Source organism: Antechinus flavipes, chromosome 2 (genome assembly GCF_016432865.1).
Source record: "Antechinus flavipes isolate AdamAnt ecotype Samford, QLD, Australia chromosome 2, AdamAnt_v2, whole genome shotgun sequence".
Lineage (NCBI taxonomy): Eukaryota > Metazoa > Chordata > Mammalia > Dasyuromorphia > Dasyuridae > Antechinus > Antechinus flavipes.
In genome coordinates this window covers 485,851,841-485,867,878 of record NC_067399.1, presented here as the reverse complement: position 1 = coordinate 485,867,878, position 16,038 = coordinate 485,851,841, and the positions used below count along the sequence as shown (strand labels likewise).

The window sequence follows — 16,038 nt, the reverse complement described above, 5'->3', positions numbered from 1 at the left end:
CCCCTAACTATAGATGTCTTCCAAGTCTCTCTAGTACTTAACACATAGCAGGCATTTAAGAAATATTTATTGAATTAAACAATAAACAATTATATTTTATCTGTAGATAGTATAAATCTTCCATATCATTTCCATTAGCATTTCAGTAAGTGTTTTCATCATATTCTGTCTCCCTTATCACATAATAGTAAAGAAATCACTCAAAAATAAGAAAATCCTAATCTTATTGAACAAAATGTTATTAAAATAATTGCTTCTTAGGTTATGGTGGTACTGAAATAATTTATGTAAATTCTTTTCTAGTATCCATGAGTTTTTGGCCACATCACAAGATTATCCATATGTTATGGCAGATAGTTTACTGGATGTTCTAACAAAAGGAGGACATTCTCGGTCCCTCAGAGAGCTTGAAACGGTAAGGACTAATAAAGATAGGACCATTCATCATGGTTTCCAAGCATCTATCACTCAATATTATGAAACTATGGTATTAACCAATATCAGAACCAAATTCCCTTCATCTTGAAAAAACAGCCCCACCCAGGGAAGGTGAAGGTCATGAGGTGGAGGACAATGAGCGGAAACTAATAACTCGGTTGCTGGAATTTCTTGCCTAGAGAATTTTGAAGAATTGAACTTGAATTTCAATTTACGTTAGTTTACATCATCCTTAGGAGTATAGGATTATGAAACAGAATTTGTATACTAACTTTGTTGAAATTATGAGCTAGCTTTGTAATTATGTAGAACCTACTTTTTTAAATACAAGAGTTCTTCATGTTAACAGGAACTTAATTTATCTCTCAACCCCAAACCTAGAGTTGGAATCAATTGGAATAGTAGGAGGCAGCTGGATGGCAATATGAATAGAATACTGAGCTTGGAGTCAGGCAGACTCCACATAAAATAGCAAAATGATCTGGAGAAGGAAATGGAAAACCACTTTGCAAATGGGGTCACAAAGAAGTGGACGCAATCGAAATGCTTGAACAATAACAGCAACAGTTACAAGTGAAATAGGGAAGAGTTTTCTTCACAAAGTTTGTGTTACTTTTACTAGTGAAGATTTCACTTTTCTGCAGCTTCTCATGTACCCCAAGAGGTCATAGGAGTAACTCCAAGAACATTTTCAAAAGTTGTACTGATGTTCACCAACTTCCTCTGTGTGTACAGCTGCCTGCTATTCTTTGGAGTCTAATAATTCTTCAGTTTTGCTGCTCAGAAGGTTTAATGGCCAGTTAATTGCTATGTTTAGACCAAGGAAAAAGACATCCCTCTACTTAGAAATTCTGGTAAACATCATTCTTTACCCAACTTAAGTAAAATTTCTACTAAATTTTTCATCATTCCAAGGCAAAATATTTCAAATGGATTGTATAAATATCATTTGACTTTTAAGTAAAAAGCCCTATGATAACAAAGGTATACTTTTGTAGGCCACTGTTTTTTTTCCTCTGAACTAACAACAAATAAAATGAGTATTTTGAAGTATATAAAGTAGAATAGAAAAAATAATTACACATGAAGTATTGTAATCTTATTACATACAGCTTGCAAAGCTGACCTACTTCTTGTGTATGTTTCTTTCTGGATACCTTCTGTACTGATCTGGGGGGGGGGGGGGGGGGGGGTTGGGGAAAGGAGAGCAACAGAAAGGCAGTTGAGGTTAAGTGACCTGCCCTGAGCCACACAGCTAATTAAGTGTTAAGTGTCTGGTGCTGGATTTAAATAGGAGTACTCCTAATTCCATGGCTGGTGTTCCATTCCCTGTGCCATCTACCTATTTCAGTCTGTGCATTTTAAAACATGCTTCAGAAAAACAAAGTGTGATTGTCTTGTGTTTTTTTGTTTTGTTTTGTTTAGTTTTATATAATCCCATTATTAGAATCCCTTTCCCCAGGCCAATTTCTAAAAATGTTTAAGAGAAAATTCCTCCTTTGTGATAAGCTTAAGACAAGTGAGCACATTATTTCTGCTACAGAACAGACCCTAAGATTCTTTGCCTTTCACTATCTTCGGTTTATCAGACTAATAACTAAAAAGTAGTTTTTGAATGTATGAGGTATTTTTCTTTTAGGTATGCTATCAATCCTGAAATCATTAGATAGGTGCACCCTGTCAATAGAGTTAAAAGGTTATAGCTACATGATAGTTTTCTAAATATCTAATTCATTTTAAAGCATCATTTTGAAATTTCTTAATACAATATTTTGCAACTTATCTTTTGCTATATATATAATGTGTCTTAATTTTACAGCACATCCATCCTTTTTTATTGATGTAGCAACAGAAGATTCTTTTTTTTTTTTTTCCTCCCTGCAGCCCATACCTGAAGGTGAAACCCAGAATGGTAGTCTTGACAGTACAAAAGATGTGGAGGTGACTGTATATCATTTTTTTAAAACATATTTATCTGGAGAGCAATCATCTGAAAGGTTTATTTGGTAACACTATCTGTTAAAATGACTTCTGTTGGAAGTGAATGCAAGGGATAATGCTGTAAAAAAAATTACCCTGGCATGGGTTCTATCAATAAAAAGTTATTTAAAAAAAAAAAAAAGAAAAGGTAGGAAAAAACATAATATGAAAGCAATAAAATGATATAGCAATTGCTAGCAAAAAAAAAAAAAAATGACTTCTGTTGTCCTATTAACGACCACATTTTCTAGGTTGATCTGTGCCTAAAAAAAAGTAGAAATTCATTTTAAATATATTGATACTAAAACCTCAGAATTTTAAAAATCAATTCCATTCTCCCAGGCAGTCCTGATGTTTTGCCTTAGGGGCTATAAAACCTCTTGTATTAACTATCTACTCTTAAAAATTCAAGCAAATAACAGTATAGCCTGATAGTGTTTTTAAAAAAGCTTTCTTTGCTAAGAGACTGTTAGCAGATTTTCTTGTTTTCATTAAAAATTACAAGTCAAAGAAAATGGTAGGCTACTCCTGTTGTGAAGTAGATTATGTTTAAAAAAAAAAAACAAGGCACATTATACATACTGTAGAAAATTTATGGACATGTTTTTGCTTAGGTTTGATCTTAGCATTTTGAAAGGATGCTTATGAAACCATTTTTCCAGACTCAAAAATTATGACTACTGAGCAAAAATATGCATCTAGGCAGAGTTCATCCACAAACCATTTTATTCATCTTCTGTTTGTAATCATCCAACTTAACGGGCTTAAACAATTGGAGGAGGATTTTGTTTTTGTTTTTGTTTTTGTTTTGTTTTGTTTTTTGACAGATTACAGAAACAGACTCAGCTGGCTCTTTGGACTCTAGTACTAATAAGGACAGACTGACAGCACTAAAGGCAGTCACAAACTTTGGAGCCCAGATTGAGATTTTTGACTCTGAAGGTGAGTATTCTGATAGCAGTGGCAAAATTAACTATAGAACCTGATACCCCGCCAAAATCTAATGTCACAAGGGAGAAAGCAGTAGTTTCCAAGCCCCTCAGAGGAGGACATGGAATTCTTGCAAGAGGAATACAACTCTTTATGCATACCAAACATAATCATTTTAAATTTTATTTAATATTTTAATTTAATTAATAATTTAATATTTTATTTATATTGTACAGAATAAATGTAGCTATCAAGGAGGAGGGGATGGGGGAATCTGAATTTTTTATAATTGTTGCCCACATTCAAAAGTTAGGAATTACAGCATTTAACCCTAAGTTAAGTAATAACTAAACCTGGGCAAAGAATAAAGAAGGTTGAGCTTATTTGACCATGTTCATTTGTGTTCTTCTCACAAAAAAAGGTAACATATAAACTTTTTGCACCTTAGGGGCCCTGCATGGTGCCAGCCATTGAGTGAATGTGTCCTGTAAACCTCATTTTTTTCCCCCCAACATGTTTTTTTTTTTTTCTCACAACCCAGAGGCAGAAGTATTCCAGAGGAAACTTGATGAAACCACCAAATTACTCAGAGAACTTCAGGAGGCTCAGAATGAACGTCTAAGTACCAGACCTCCTCCTAATATGATCTGTCTCTTGGGACCATCTTATAGAGAGATGCATTTAGGTATGTTGGTCATGTTAGTAAAAACGCGGCAGTATTGGGATTTTGATGTGATTGATGAACTTGCCCAATAATGACATGAACAAATTAGTGAATAGTGCCAAACAAAAGCAGATATAATTTGTGTTCTTTTGGATTTGAATGAAATTATCTTGAGAAAAAAACGATGGTTCATGTCACAGACTTAATTTCCATTTAATTTCACTGCTTTTTTTCCTAGCTGAACGAGTGACCAATAATCTAAAAGAACTTGCACAGCAAGTTACTCCAGGTGACATAGTAAGCATGTATGGAATCCGGAAAGCAATGGGAATTTCTATTCCTTCTCCTGTCATGGAAAACAGCTTCATAGATTTAACAGAAGGTGAGTTCCTGAGAGTTCCCCCTGCCCCGTTTGAGAAATCTTCCTTATTTTGAGCAAGATTAAGTGACTCCTGGAGGCTTTTTGCGCCTATCTTAGATGTCCAATGAACAGCATGTGTTCCACAGAGCACCAATAGGAAAATAGAAGCTTTACCAATCCTCTCCCATTTGTTGCAGATGTATATAATTCCATAAAGTTCTGAACATTTAAAAGAATTATGAACTTTTAAAAAACATTACATATATATTAGTTTCAACTGTCTTGCTTTTTATAAGAAACACTTGGGCAATCCTGCCAGTAAAGATAGCATATCTTTGCAGAGGTAGTATTTTAAATCAGTGGTGTTTCTTGCATCTTTTTAAAACCTAGCAATTTACTCTCCATTTTTACCTTAATGAAGAATTTTACATTTTCTCCAACATATATCACTAAGTCACCAAGAATGGTTCTTGATAGTTATCTTTTTCATTTAAAGGGAAATTCTGAATAAAAATAGAAGTTCATGTATCTTCTTTTTTTTTTTCTTTCAGACCTGGAAGAACCAAAAAAAATTGGTACCACTGAATGTGGATCTGATGGAATTTGAAGTTTTAACAGTGGTATTTTGATTATATATATATATAGTGTATATATATTTTTTTCATTCTTAACTTGGAAATTTTTCAGGGCACGTTAATATTTGTAAATTGTGTTTTTAATGAGTTAAGCTTTGGAACAATCAATTTTAGTGTTCCAGAGATAGAACATGTATTAAAATAATAAATCTGAACCTTGAATTACCAGGTATGTTATTAATAATTTCAGTAACAACTTAGTATCTTATTTTAAATCTGTTTTGTTTGAACACCTCTACCAATACGTCTCTAAGTTCAACTGATATTTTCAGGACAAAAACATATCTTCAAAGTTCATGGAATTAAAAATGAAGCAATTCAGCTCAGAAACAAACACATTCCTTTAACAGATGACTATGTGTTATCATAGAATCAAGCTACTCCAAAAATACAAAATTAATTAAAACAATTGGGTTATTCATATTTGCCATAGTGGTTTTCGCTTAAGGAAATTGGACCAAATTAGCTCCCAACATAAAAGTATGAAGCATTGAGAAAAAAAAGACTTAATCATTGTTGCTAAGAAAATGTTTCAGATTCTTGCTAACTGCCCTGTAGCAGCTGGTGGCACAGTTAATAGAGAATGGAACCTCCAGTCAGGAAGATTCAGCTTCAATTTGAACCAGTCATTTTTAATAGCTATGTGACTCTTGGCATATTACTTGTCTGCTTTGATTTTGTCATCTAAAAAAACGGGGGTGATTATAATACATACTTCCTAGGGTTGTTGTGAGGATCAAATGAGATTATAATTGCAAGTAATTAATATACTTCCTGGCATAGAATAAGCACTATATAATTGTTAGCCATTATTATTCTTATTATTTTATTATTATCCAAAGAGAAAGATGGTCTGATATTGTCCCTGGTAGCAGAATTGGATTTTTGTTTCCAAACAGCACTTAGGGTTTTTTCCTTAACTAAAAGAAATGTTTTACATTGAGATTTTTCCACGATCATAATATACAGAACTTTTTTACAGGAAAAAGAGGGAGAACATTCATCAAGAATTCCTTCTACTGGGGCAGCTAGATGGTGCAGTGCATAGAGCATCAGCCCTGAAGTCTGGAGGACCCAAGTTCAAATAGGGCCTCAGACACTTAATTAACACTTTCTAGCTGTTGTGACCTTGGGCACGTCACTTAACCCAGTTGCCTCACCCAAAGAAGAATTCCTTCTGTCATTTCATTTCAGCAGCTATTCTGAAATATCAGCCTTAGAGGGTAACCTTAGAGAGATGGTGAGAGATGAAGTGACTTGCTTTGAGTCACATAGGCAAGACTTGAACCAGTTCTTTCTATTGTTATTCCACACTTCCTCTCAAAAGCTTACTTAATCCCCCTTAAAGAAATCTTCAGTAAAATGTTTCCAGTGTTCTTAGTATTCTAGGCAGATCCTATACGATGGTGAACCACATATTTCGATCAGGTTTCTAGTGAATGAGCTGGCCTAAACCATATGCTTGTTATGTGCTGTCCTCACACCATCCTCATCCCCATCCCCCTCCATTTTATAGCAATAGGGTACACACCCCACTTTCGGTTTCAGGCATTCCCCTGCCCTAGAACAATTTGGGGGGGAAGTCAGAGTAAAATAGATAACAGCAGGAAATACATCCTTGAACAAGTCATAAAGTATACATTTCTACTTACACTTTCTTAAAGGTCATGTCTATCATGCCAGAGACGTCATTAACATTTGAATTTAACCAGATACTGATCTATTTTTATCTGAAATACAAAGGTCAACTGCAGTAGAATTCAGCTGTTTTGGTAAAGTGGAGTCCATAGGCAGCATGAGGTGGTTCATTACATTTTTATATTTGAGAATATAGTGGAATTTCTCAGAAGCTTTGATTAAATATATATTGAATTTAGATTAAAAATTTAAAAATAATTTTCTGAAACTTCAATGTCACCAAAAATAATGTAGTCAGTAAATAATAATAAGTTCAAGAATTATACGGATATTTTGAAAGAAGTAATTTCATTGGAATTATCTTTCTCACTGAACCAACATATTTGTTGACTAGAAAAAATCTTAACATTTGCTGTAATAATACTGATTTAAATACTATCAAAAACAACTAAGTTGTAGGAGGAAAAAATTACCTTTCAAAAGATGTGTTCTAAATAAGGTTTTTTGGGGAGGATTTATGGGAAGATTTGTGAATAAAAATCTCTTAAGATGACCTAGAAATATTACAGTTAGCATTTAGGGAAAGAGCACCTACACCATTGAAATCACAGATGCATCAAAGTAAATAATCTGAGGGGGAAGGGGTGAAAGAAATTACTTGAAAAGGACATAATTGGATATAAGCCACCATCAACCTATTCAAATCAGAAATGTTATATCTTTTCAATTCTCCCTTGAGTTGGGTCAAGATCATGTTGAGTTGAGTCACTAAAATAAAAATCAAGCACCATTCAGTTCTCAGCTTTTAAATCTACTAAAGGAAGGTGCTGAAGATTCACCAAAATTTATTCAAACTTGGTATTCTGGAAAGAGCACAGGATTTGGATTCAGAGCCTGGCCTGGTTCTGATTCTAGTTCCATCGTTATGGGCAAGTCAATTACCTCAATCTCCTTAGAAGGTAAATGTAGAGAATAGTACTGACCTCCCAGCAGGCACCATATCAATGCTATCTATTGCTGTTAACCTGCCATAAGGATAATAGCGTGGATATGGCTATTTGAGGTAAGCTGTCGCATTTGACTCACAAACACCCCAGAAGAAGGTGCTGTTCTTATGTACGTGTTACAGGTGTAGAAACTGAAGCTGAGTGTTACCAGATGATTTTGCCCAAGGTTTTACAGCTAATGAATGTCTGAAGCTATAGTGAAACTTAGGTCTTCCTAATTCCACGTCCAATCTATTCACTGTCATCACCCAATCTTGTGAATTTGGGCAAGTCACTTGACTTCTTTATTGTTCCATAGCCAGATTGAAAGGGTTGGGCTAGACCTTTTATAAGCCCTACCAATTCAACTTCTGACCCCATGAAAGTGTCTTAATAACCCCAGTTTTAAGACATTTTTCTTATTAACACAGCAAGAAAGTTTTAGGAAGCTGCAGTATTTTATGATTTAATGGGGATCTTTTGTTTTTAAAAAATGGTCATTTTTTTATAAAGTAAGGCGACAGCTTTCCCTTAAACAACAAAAACAACTCTGCTATTATCTGTTTAAACTTAAACTTGGTTTTTTTGTTAAAAGCAGTTTTTGGAGCTATCAGTTTTTGAATCTTTAGACAAAGCGGTATGTGCAGAATTTTTTGCCACAGTCTTTAAATTTCATTCTGGAAAACAACCAAAAAATAATAATTTGAAGGAATAAACATTGAAAAATCTATTTTAGAGTAAGAGTTTTGACTTAAATACTACTGTGTAAACAAAAGTTCCTAATTGTCCTAATCCAGATTCAATAAAGACAAAACACATCAAGGTACTTAACATTTTCAATTGCAAATTTATCTTATGAAATACTGCTACTTAGAAAAATTCTGCTTTGAAACAAATGTTAGATCTATCATCATTGTGAGTCCCAGTTTTTACATGTACCTTCTAAAAATATGCACATGTAGCATTATTCTGAACATATAACAATTTTTATTAATGATTATCTATTTCTCTTGGAAATAATTATAAACATGTAAACTAAACAACTTTAAACTGTTTCCCATTAGACAGTTTGCCACTTTAGTAGATATTCTTAGGTCATGGAAAAGACTAGCTTTGTTTAAATTGATTTGTTGTCAAACATGAACACTGATATTTCCAAATAAATTCATTTTTTCTAGCAGCTTCAGTCTAGAAAACTTCTCATTTTCATCTGAGTGGGGAGTACTCAGTAAAAAACCATGTAGCCAAATATCCAAACTGGTACAAACCTATTTTCCTTCCTGAACAGATTTTACTTGGTGACATCTAAAACACCTCTGCTAAAACTGCTGATGCTTGCTTCAGTGAGGGATGGAGAGATTCTGGTTATTTGAGGCCATGGCAACTTTTCACACAAACTCATCCAGATCCTGAGCCATTCTTTATTTGTAACAACAAATGATACACACATACTACCCGCACGTGTTTTCCCACAAGTTAGAATGGAGAGGCTTATAATACAAGACTTGGCCTCGAGGTGGATAAGATTTTTTGAGCCACATCAATACATTAGCACCATCTACTAAGTCATAGAAGGGTTGTGATCTCCATCTGTAAAGAGAGTGCCCATACCAATAAAAGCAGAGTTTTATTTTACTTGCTAATAGAGAAACATTGCTTCATTTTTAATACAGTTAAATCAGGTGCTTCATGATTTCAGATACCAGCTACTCATGGTAGAGTATTAGTATTGCAGTATTGAAAAGGATTTCAGAGGCCTTATGTTCCAACCCATACCTAAGTAAAAAAGCTTTTATCCAGCTTTGCATGAAGACTGTGCTGAGGGACCCACCTGACAAATGTTTATTTAAATATGACATATATATATAGTGTATGTGCTTGAAGTCCTTCAACACTCCTGATTGCCTTCTTCCAGACATTCCAGCTTATCCTCCTCCTTAAAATGTAGAATGCCAAACTGAATATTATGATCAAGTCCTAATTAACCCCATAATGAATCCCATGAAGTGGCCATATGTAATAGGAATTCACACTATTTGAAGTTCTAATTCTGTAAAATACAGTGATTGGTATAGAAATAGTGGTATAAATTCAAATAAAGCAAGCAATTCTGGGGAATCATTTGTACCTAATTGTACTCCAGATTTAGTCTCACCCAAGACAGAATATTAAATAAGACTGCTCCTAAGGGTCTCACAGGACAGAACTTGACACCTCTGGATCACAAAAGGCCTTTTCTGTTCACTTAACTTTCTGGTTTGTTAGGTATCTTTGAAAGTGTTTTTGGAAGTCGTAAACTCCAGCCCCTACGTGGAAAACTGAATTTGGATGAGATGAACTGAGTGGTATCCAAACTGAGTGGTAATTTGTCACAGAAATGTCTACACATGAAATGAAATTCAGCATTTTTAAAACCTCTAGGCCTAGACTAGGAAACTTTCCCTAAAATTTTATTACTAGTTTAGTTCTGCTTATAAACAAATGAAATAGGTTATCATTCCTTCATCCTTCAGAAGGTAGGGTGGGGCAATGAAAGGAACGCAGAATTGAGGATCTGCATTCAAACTCTCCATCTGGTTTCCAATTTTCCAATTACAAACCAAAGATGTAAGGGAAGATTTTCATGTTGGGACAACTTTATATTATATGTATAGTTTTCCTCTGGCTTGAAAAGTAACAACATAGCTACAAAAGCAGATAGTTTCTAACATAATTTAAGATTACTGATGTTTAATAAGTCTAATACCCATATAATAAATGAGGGGTAAGAGATTGAATCTAATTTACCAACCCCCCCCCAAAAAAAAGGCTTTTTTTTTTTTTTAACCTTCTACCTTCTTCAGAGAACCAAACTGAAAATGCTTGCAGAGAAAATTTGATTTTAGAGCCAAGGTGACTCTATTCGATGCCCAGAACAAGTACTAAGAACACAAAAGTCATGGCATTGATTTCTTGGGCTTTTCAGTCAGTTTAAGAAGACAGATGACAGACTAACAAATTAATTCTTCCAGCACTGAGAAAATCTTTTAAAATGTCCCAATAACAACAAATCCATTTAGAACAAATTCACGAGAACAGGGGAAACAGAAAAACAGCAAATAGGAACAGTTAGTAATTATCTTCAGTAATGTTTCCTTATAAACACACTCCATTGTTTAAAATCTAGAAATGAAAGAAAATGCCTTTAGGGTTTTGGGGGGTTTTGAGTCATCCCCATCCCCCAACAAAGGTTTTATCTGTGACATGTGGAACTAATAGGGATCTCAAACCACGATCTAGGTCTGGCCCTGTTATTAACTAAGAAAGTCAATTGGTATTCATTCCCATAGTTCTTTCACAGAAGTGATTCCTCCATAGGTAACCAGAATAGAGTCGAGGGCCCATCCCAAGCCCAACAGAAAATCCATTTTAAAGTGACATTAGATAACAGGAACTGACTATATGTCAAAGTTTCTATAAAAAGAGTCTCATTGTTGCCAAGAAGTCACTAGATGGCACTCTATGATGTAACAGTTTCCAGGTACAGTTAACAATCCAAACTCCTGCCTTCTGCCCAGGAACAGCTCTACAAGGTCTGTAGCAAGAACGCCAGAAGCTTGCTATCTCCCATGCCATTGGCAGCTTGATGCCTCGCTCCTGGAGTTCTTTCTCAAAGTTTCTTTTAGAAAGTTCTTTCTCAAAGTTTCAGCACTGTAGTTGGCTTAGACTAAAAGTAGAGTCTCACGGCCAAGAGAGGAGAAATTCTTTAAAGCAAGCCCGGGAGATGGTAGCTTTTTCTGCTTGTCACCAAAGTTCCAAGGGCCAAGCCATCGATCCTCTGCTTGTGTAAGAAAGGCAAAGTAAGTGAACCTTACAATCCAGTGGAATTCCTCAGTTTAGCCCCATACCTTGGAACTTAGTGGTATCTGTACAGACAAAGTAAGTTCTTAGCTCTCCTTTGCCTTTGACATTGATCAGTCCCCGGCATTCACAAGAATAGCCCAGCTTCTGGAGGATGGTACTGGTCTCCTCAGTAACCTGCGAAGGAAAACAAGCCCAAAGTCTGCCTTTGTGAAAGAGGAAATAAATCTAACTGGGAACTGCCTGCATAATTAGCTTCTATCAATGCAGCTCAGCACATTTAAGAGAAGGTATAGATAAGCTGATGTGGACCCAAAACCTCATCTCCCAATGGCCCACACTTAGGTGATGAGCCTCTCTGGACTGTTCCTCAGAAAGCAAACTGTACCAGTGAATCCATACCCAGTTTCTGAAGCTCAGAGGGCTCCAGACCCTGCTTTTGCTTTTGGGGCTTTTGAGAATTCAGGGCTTTCTTCTGTATTGCTAGGAGCTTCAGTAAACACACATAAATCCATGAAATGTTAGCTGTGTATCCACTGAAGAAGACTGTATTAAGTATCTTTTATGTATGAGGCACTGAACTAAGCCCTCAAGACTTTTTTTAGTGGGAGTGGGATGGGGAATTCCTTTCCATCCCTGAAATAAGCTTGTTTTTATTTTGTATATTTGTTTTCTCTCCTGACAGAATGTAAGTGCCTTGAGGACAGGGAGCATCTCGTTTTTGTCTATCCCAGAGCCCAGCACAGCGTCTGATACAACAAAATGCTTTTTGATGGGGCGCAGGAGACAGCTTAGGCACCTGCTGGGAGGCAAGGGATAGACTCCTAAATTAGTCATCTAGTCCAACCCACAAAAGTCACAGAGGAGAATCCCAGGGAGATGTTTCCTCTTTAAAAATGAGGGGACTGAACTAGATGCTCCCTAAGGGACTTCCCAGCTTAAGTCCAGGATAAAGATGTATCTTGCCCAAGGTCCCATAATAACCAAGACTTCTAACTCCCACTCCAGGAATCTCTCTAGGACAACTGCCTGAAATTTCATTGCAAACTACACTTCTTTCTTTTTACCTGGATTTTCCCAAGTTCTCCAGTGCTCTCCATTCGACTGGCAACATTGACTGTGTTTCCCCAGATGTCATACTGAGGTTTGCGTGCACCAATCACCCCAGCTATGACCGGCCCATGGTTGATGCCTGAAGAAAGTATTTGTAGTGAGCTCAGGGTAGAAAGCAGCTTTAGGACTTCTAGATAGAGCCACCTTGGCCAAGCCTTTCACTGAACTGAAGCCCAGGTGGAAACTAGAAAAATCTATTTCCCAAAACCAAGAAGTACCATTCAGGTCTGACTATAGGCTCCATGCCTAAAATAATATCTCTGGTGAGATAAGAAAGAGAAATTTAGTCATCCACTGAAAAATGATACCAATGATAGTTCAAAGTCAAGTTTTATATGAATTGGGAAGGAAAAGCTGTCTACAATTAGACCAATAATCAAAAATACAGATGAAATAAAAATATGGCTTCTTTTAGACATTCAGGAATATAAACACCAGAGAAAACTCCCTGGGAATTTTAGAGGAGAAATTAAGAAGTAGCTTTCTACCCCTAGACAGGCTTAAAAGTGAGTCTTCCTATACAAGTAGGCCATTTAAGGTCATCCCCTCTGCTTCCCTCTACTTCTGTCTCCAGATCCCTAATAAGATGAACTCACCAACCCGGAGCCGAAAGGTGTTAAAGGAGTGCCTGTTGATGCCATCTAGCTTGTTCATCAGAGCAATGCTGTACTCCACCATGATGCCTATGTGGGCATGCTGGCGCTCCTGATCCTGGCAAAGACAATATTCCCAGAACCTCCTAAAGTGCTTTTCAAAGATCCTGATCCCTGCTCCCTCCCCATGACACTGCCCTCTGCCCCCATGTGCATCCACCTAAGGATAAAGCTTTCGAATGAAAGCTGTTCCTGGTGAACATGGCGGGGCAGGTGAGTGTTCTGGGGAGATGAGGCGGAGAGGGCCGGGCCTTGTCCTGAAGCAGGTGGGCAGCTCTGTCCTGAGTCTGCCCCAGAAAGCCTCACCTAGCCAGACAGGGTGCTGCTCTAGCCCGGGGCCTTCGGCCCTTCCCCAGAAGATAGGCCCAGAGGCTCCGAGCAGCCTCCCCGCTCCTTTGCCGGGAGGGAGGCCACGGGACAAGGGTCTGTTCCCTGCCCTCCCCATTCTCCAACAACTTACAGGTTCAAGGACTAGAGAATGGCTGAATGGGTTGTGATGTATTAACATATTGCAATGTTACCCAACTACTTAAAAAGCACAAATATGTTTAAAAATACAAAGAAATGTTACAGAATGAAGAAAAGTACAATCAAAACAGTAACAAAGAGAGCCGGCCGAGGTCTAAGGAGCACTGGCAAAAGTCAGAAAACCTAAATTTAAATAACGGCTTTAGCACTGATAACCAGAAAATATCAGAGTTGAAAGGGAGCAGAGAGGTCAGCTAGCCCAACCCCTTCATTCTACATAGGAAAAAGTGAGGCCGAAAAGTCAAGGCATTCATCCAAGATCTCAGAATGAGTAAGGAGCAACAACACACCTACCAAAGAAGTGCTCATGTGACCAACGCAAACCACATTTCTAACTCCCGTTTCCTCATTTGTAAAATAGGAATTATTATGTTCACATTCCTATACAGCGTTGTTATAAGGAAATGGTTTTGTAAATCTTGAGAAATGGGAGTTGCTATTATACTATAACTAGACAGAAACAAAGAAAATCTGATCAACATGGGAAGAAATGGCCAGAAAGAGAAAGGTGTAAATTAGATGCTACTACATCTTGAAATTCATATACACGGTTTCTTTTTACGAGCAATATAGCTTGGGGTTTACAATTCTAGAATTGATCTCACTTGTGATTACAGTTTATAATTCAAATAACCTATTTTAAGTTACTTTTGATAGTTTGGAGCCATACCTGGTTATTCTCCTGCCCAGGGGTGAGGCTGAGCCCAGCAGCTGCCATGTAGGTGCTACCGATAGTCTTGATCTTCTCCACCCCACTGAATTTTGGCTTCAGCAGTAGCTGTAGGTAGAAAGAAAAAACAGATGTCAAAGACTCCTTCTAATGGGAAACCTGACCCATCCATGCTTCACCTTCAGAGGAACAGAGGACTTTCACTGAAGGTTACGTATTCCCAGCTGAAATTGCATGAAATAATTCGGATTGCTCCCTTATGAGAAAGCAGTTTTGGACCCCATTCCCATCCTCACCCACTTCCTGTTTGAGTTTTAGTGAAAAAAAATAGGGAAAAGACAGCACAAAGCACCCTCTAGGGCTCCCTCAGTCCTCTCCCCACTTTGGAACTCAGTTTCACTAATGGGAAAGTCCACCCCTGCTCAAAGACAATAGTACTATCCGTGAAACATTAGAGACTCTGAAAAGGGAAAGGAAAATGTGTATTACCATGACAGCATCTCCTAGGCATGAAGTGTAAAGCTGTAAGCTCTGTCCTTTGGGGCAAGTGATTTCCCCTTCCTGGGTGTTGTTTGAGGTTTTTATAAAATATTCTATAGAAATGTGACATTCTTATTGGAGTGCTTGATCATAACATCATTACAGAATGATAGCCTATTCAGGGTAGAAATCACTTTAGGGATCATCTAGGCAACTCCATTCTTTACAAATCAGGAAACTGAGACCCTATGATTTTGTTTTGTTAGTGGTAGCACTGGGATTCAAATCCAGGTCTTCTGACTGGCAGACCAGTGTGCTTTCCTCTACAATGCAGACTCAATTTCCTCTTCTGGAGACTGAGTAAAAATGCTTGCCCCACTTAGTTTATTCACAGGGCTGAGGCAGCTCGGAGGCCCAGTCCCCAAACTCAAATCCAGCCTCAGACACTTATCAGCTGTGTGACCCCGAGTGGCTCATTTAACCCTGTTTGCCTCACTTTCCTCATCTGTAAAATGAGCTGGAAAAGGAAATGGCAAACTGCTGCAGCATCTCTCTGAGAAAACTCCAAATGGGGTCACAGAGTAAGACACGACTCGGCAACAATAAAGAGTGCTTTAAAAATGTATTTGGTCCTTATCTACGGCAAACACTGAACACCAAATGAATTCTCACCCTCCTCCTCACACACCCAGGCATTTGTCTTGGCCCCCCTCTCTGCACTATTAACACCTGGCAAGCTGCCTTTTAACAGGAGCCCGAGCCAAATGGAATTAGGAAATGACACTAAAATTGTCAATACGGCACAAGAGCAGGTCATCAATCTGTGTCAAAGCAAACGGGAATCTGGCGACAGCCCATGGGATGAGCTCTGCCTTCCCTCCCCCATAGCCTCAGTGGTACCTCATCAAAGTCCGCGATGATCTCATTTAGGAGCCTCAAGCACTCGAGGCCCTCCTTGTTGACGTCACACTCGGTGTAGAACACTTTGAAATCGGGCACAGATGCAAACATGACGCAGACACAGTCGTAAGATTGGTGATACCAGTCCTAAGTCAGCAGGGAGACAAGAGGGGAACTTCATGCTGTGTCCCACTCCCTCGCCCACACAGCCGCGGCCCCAGG

The 16,038-nt window shown here is 37.6% G+C and overlaps 2 protein-coding genes across 3 annotated transcripts in view; one reads left to right on the top strand and one right to left on the bottom strand.

Moving 5' to 3' along the window:
* BRD7 (bromodomain containing 7) overlaps window positions 1–5,176 on the top strand; it is a 47,075-nt gene extending 41,899 nt beyond the window's left edge. The window contains exons 12-17 of one of the 2 annotated variants that reach the window (XM_051979817.1): window positions 304–415; window positions 2,323–2,379; window positions 3,246–3,360; window positions 3,890–4,033; window positions 4,251–4,394; window positions 4,925–5,176. In XM_051979817.1, coding sequence (XP_051835777.1) covers window positions 304–415; window positions 2,323–2,379; window positions 3,246–3,360; window positions 3,890–4,033; window positions 4,251–4,394; window positions 4,925–4,980 — 628 coding nt within the window. In that variant the 3' untranslated portion in view covers window positions 4,981–5,176. The remainder of the gene's footprint in view (window positions 1–303; window positions 416–2,322; window positions 2,380–3,245; window positions 3,361–3,889; window positions 4,034–4,250; window positions 4,395–4,924) is intronic. The other variant, XM_051979818.1, reaches the window with a different exon arrangement.
* A 3,420-nt stretch (window positions 5,177–8,596) lies between these two features.
* ADCY7 (adenylate cyclase 7) overlaps window positions 8,597–16,038 on the bottom strand; it is an 87,870-nt gene continuing 80,428 nt past the window's right edge. The window contains exons 22-26 of the mRNA XM_051979816.1: window positions 15,817–15,963; window positions 14,437–14,544; window positions 13,182–13,296; window positions 12,540–12,664; window positions 8,597–11,649 (exon numbers count right to left, since the gene is read on the bottom strand). Of these exons, the coding sequence (XP_051835776.1) occupies window positions 11,503–11,649; window positions 12,540–12,664; window positions 13,182–13,296; window positions 14,437–14,544; window positions 15,817–15,963 (642 nt within the window). The 3' untranslated portion in view covers window positions 8,597–11,502. The remainder of the gene's footprint in view (window positions 11,650–12,539; window positions 12,665–13,181; window positions 13,297–14,436; window positions 14,545–15,816; window positions 15,964–16,038) is intronic.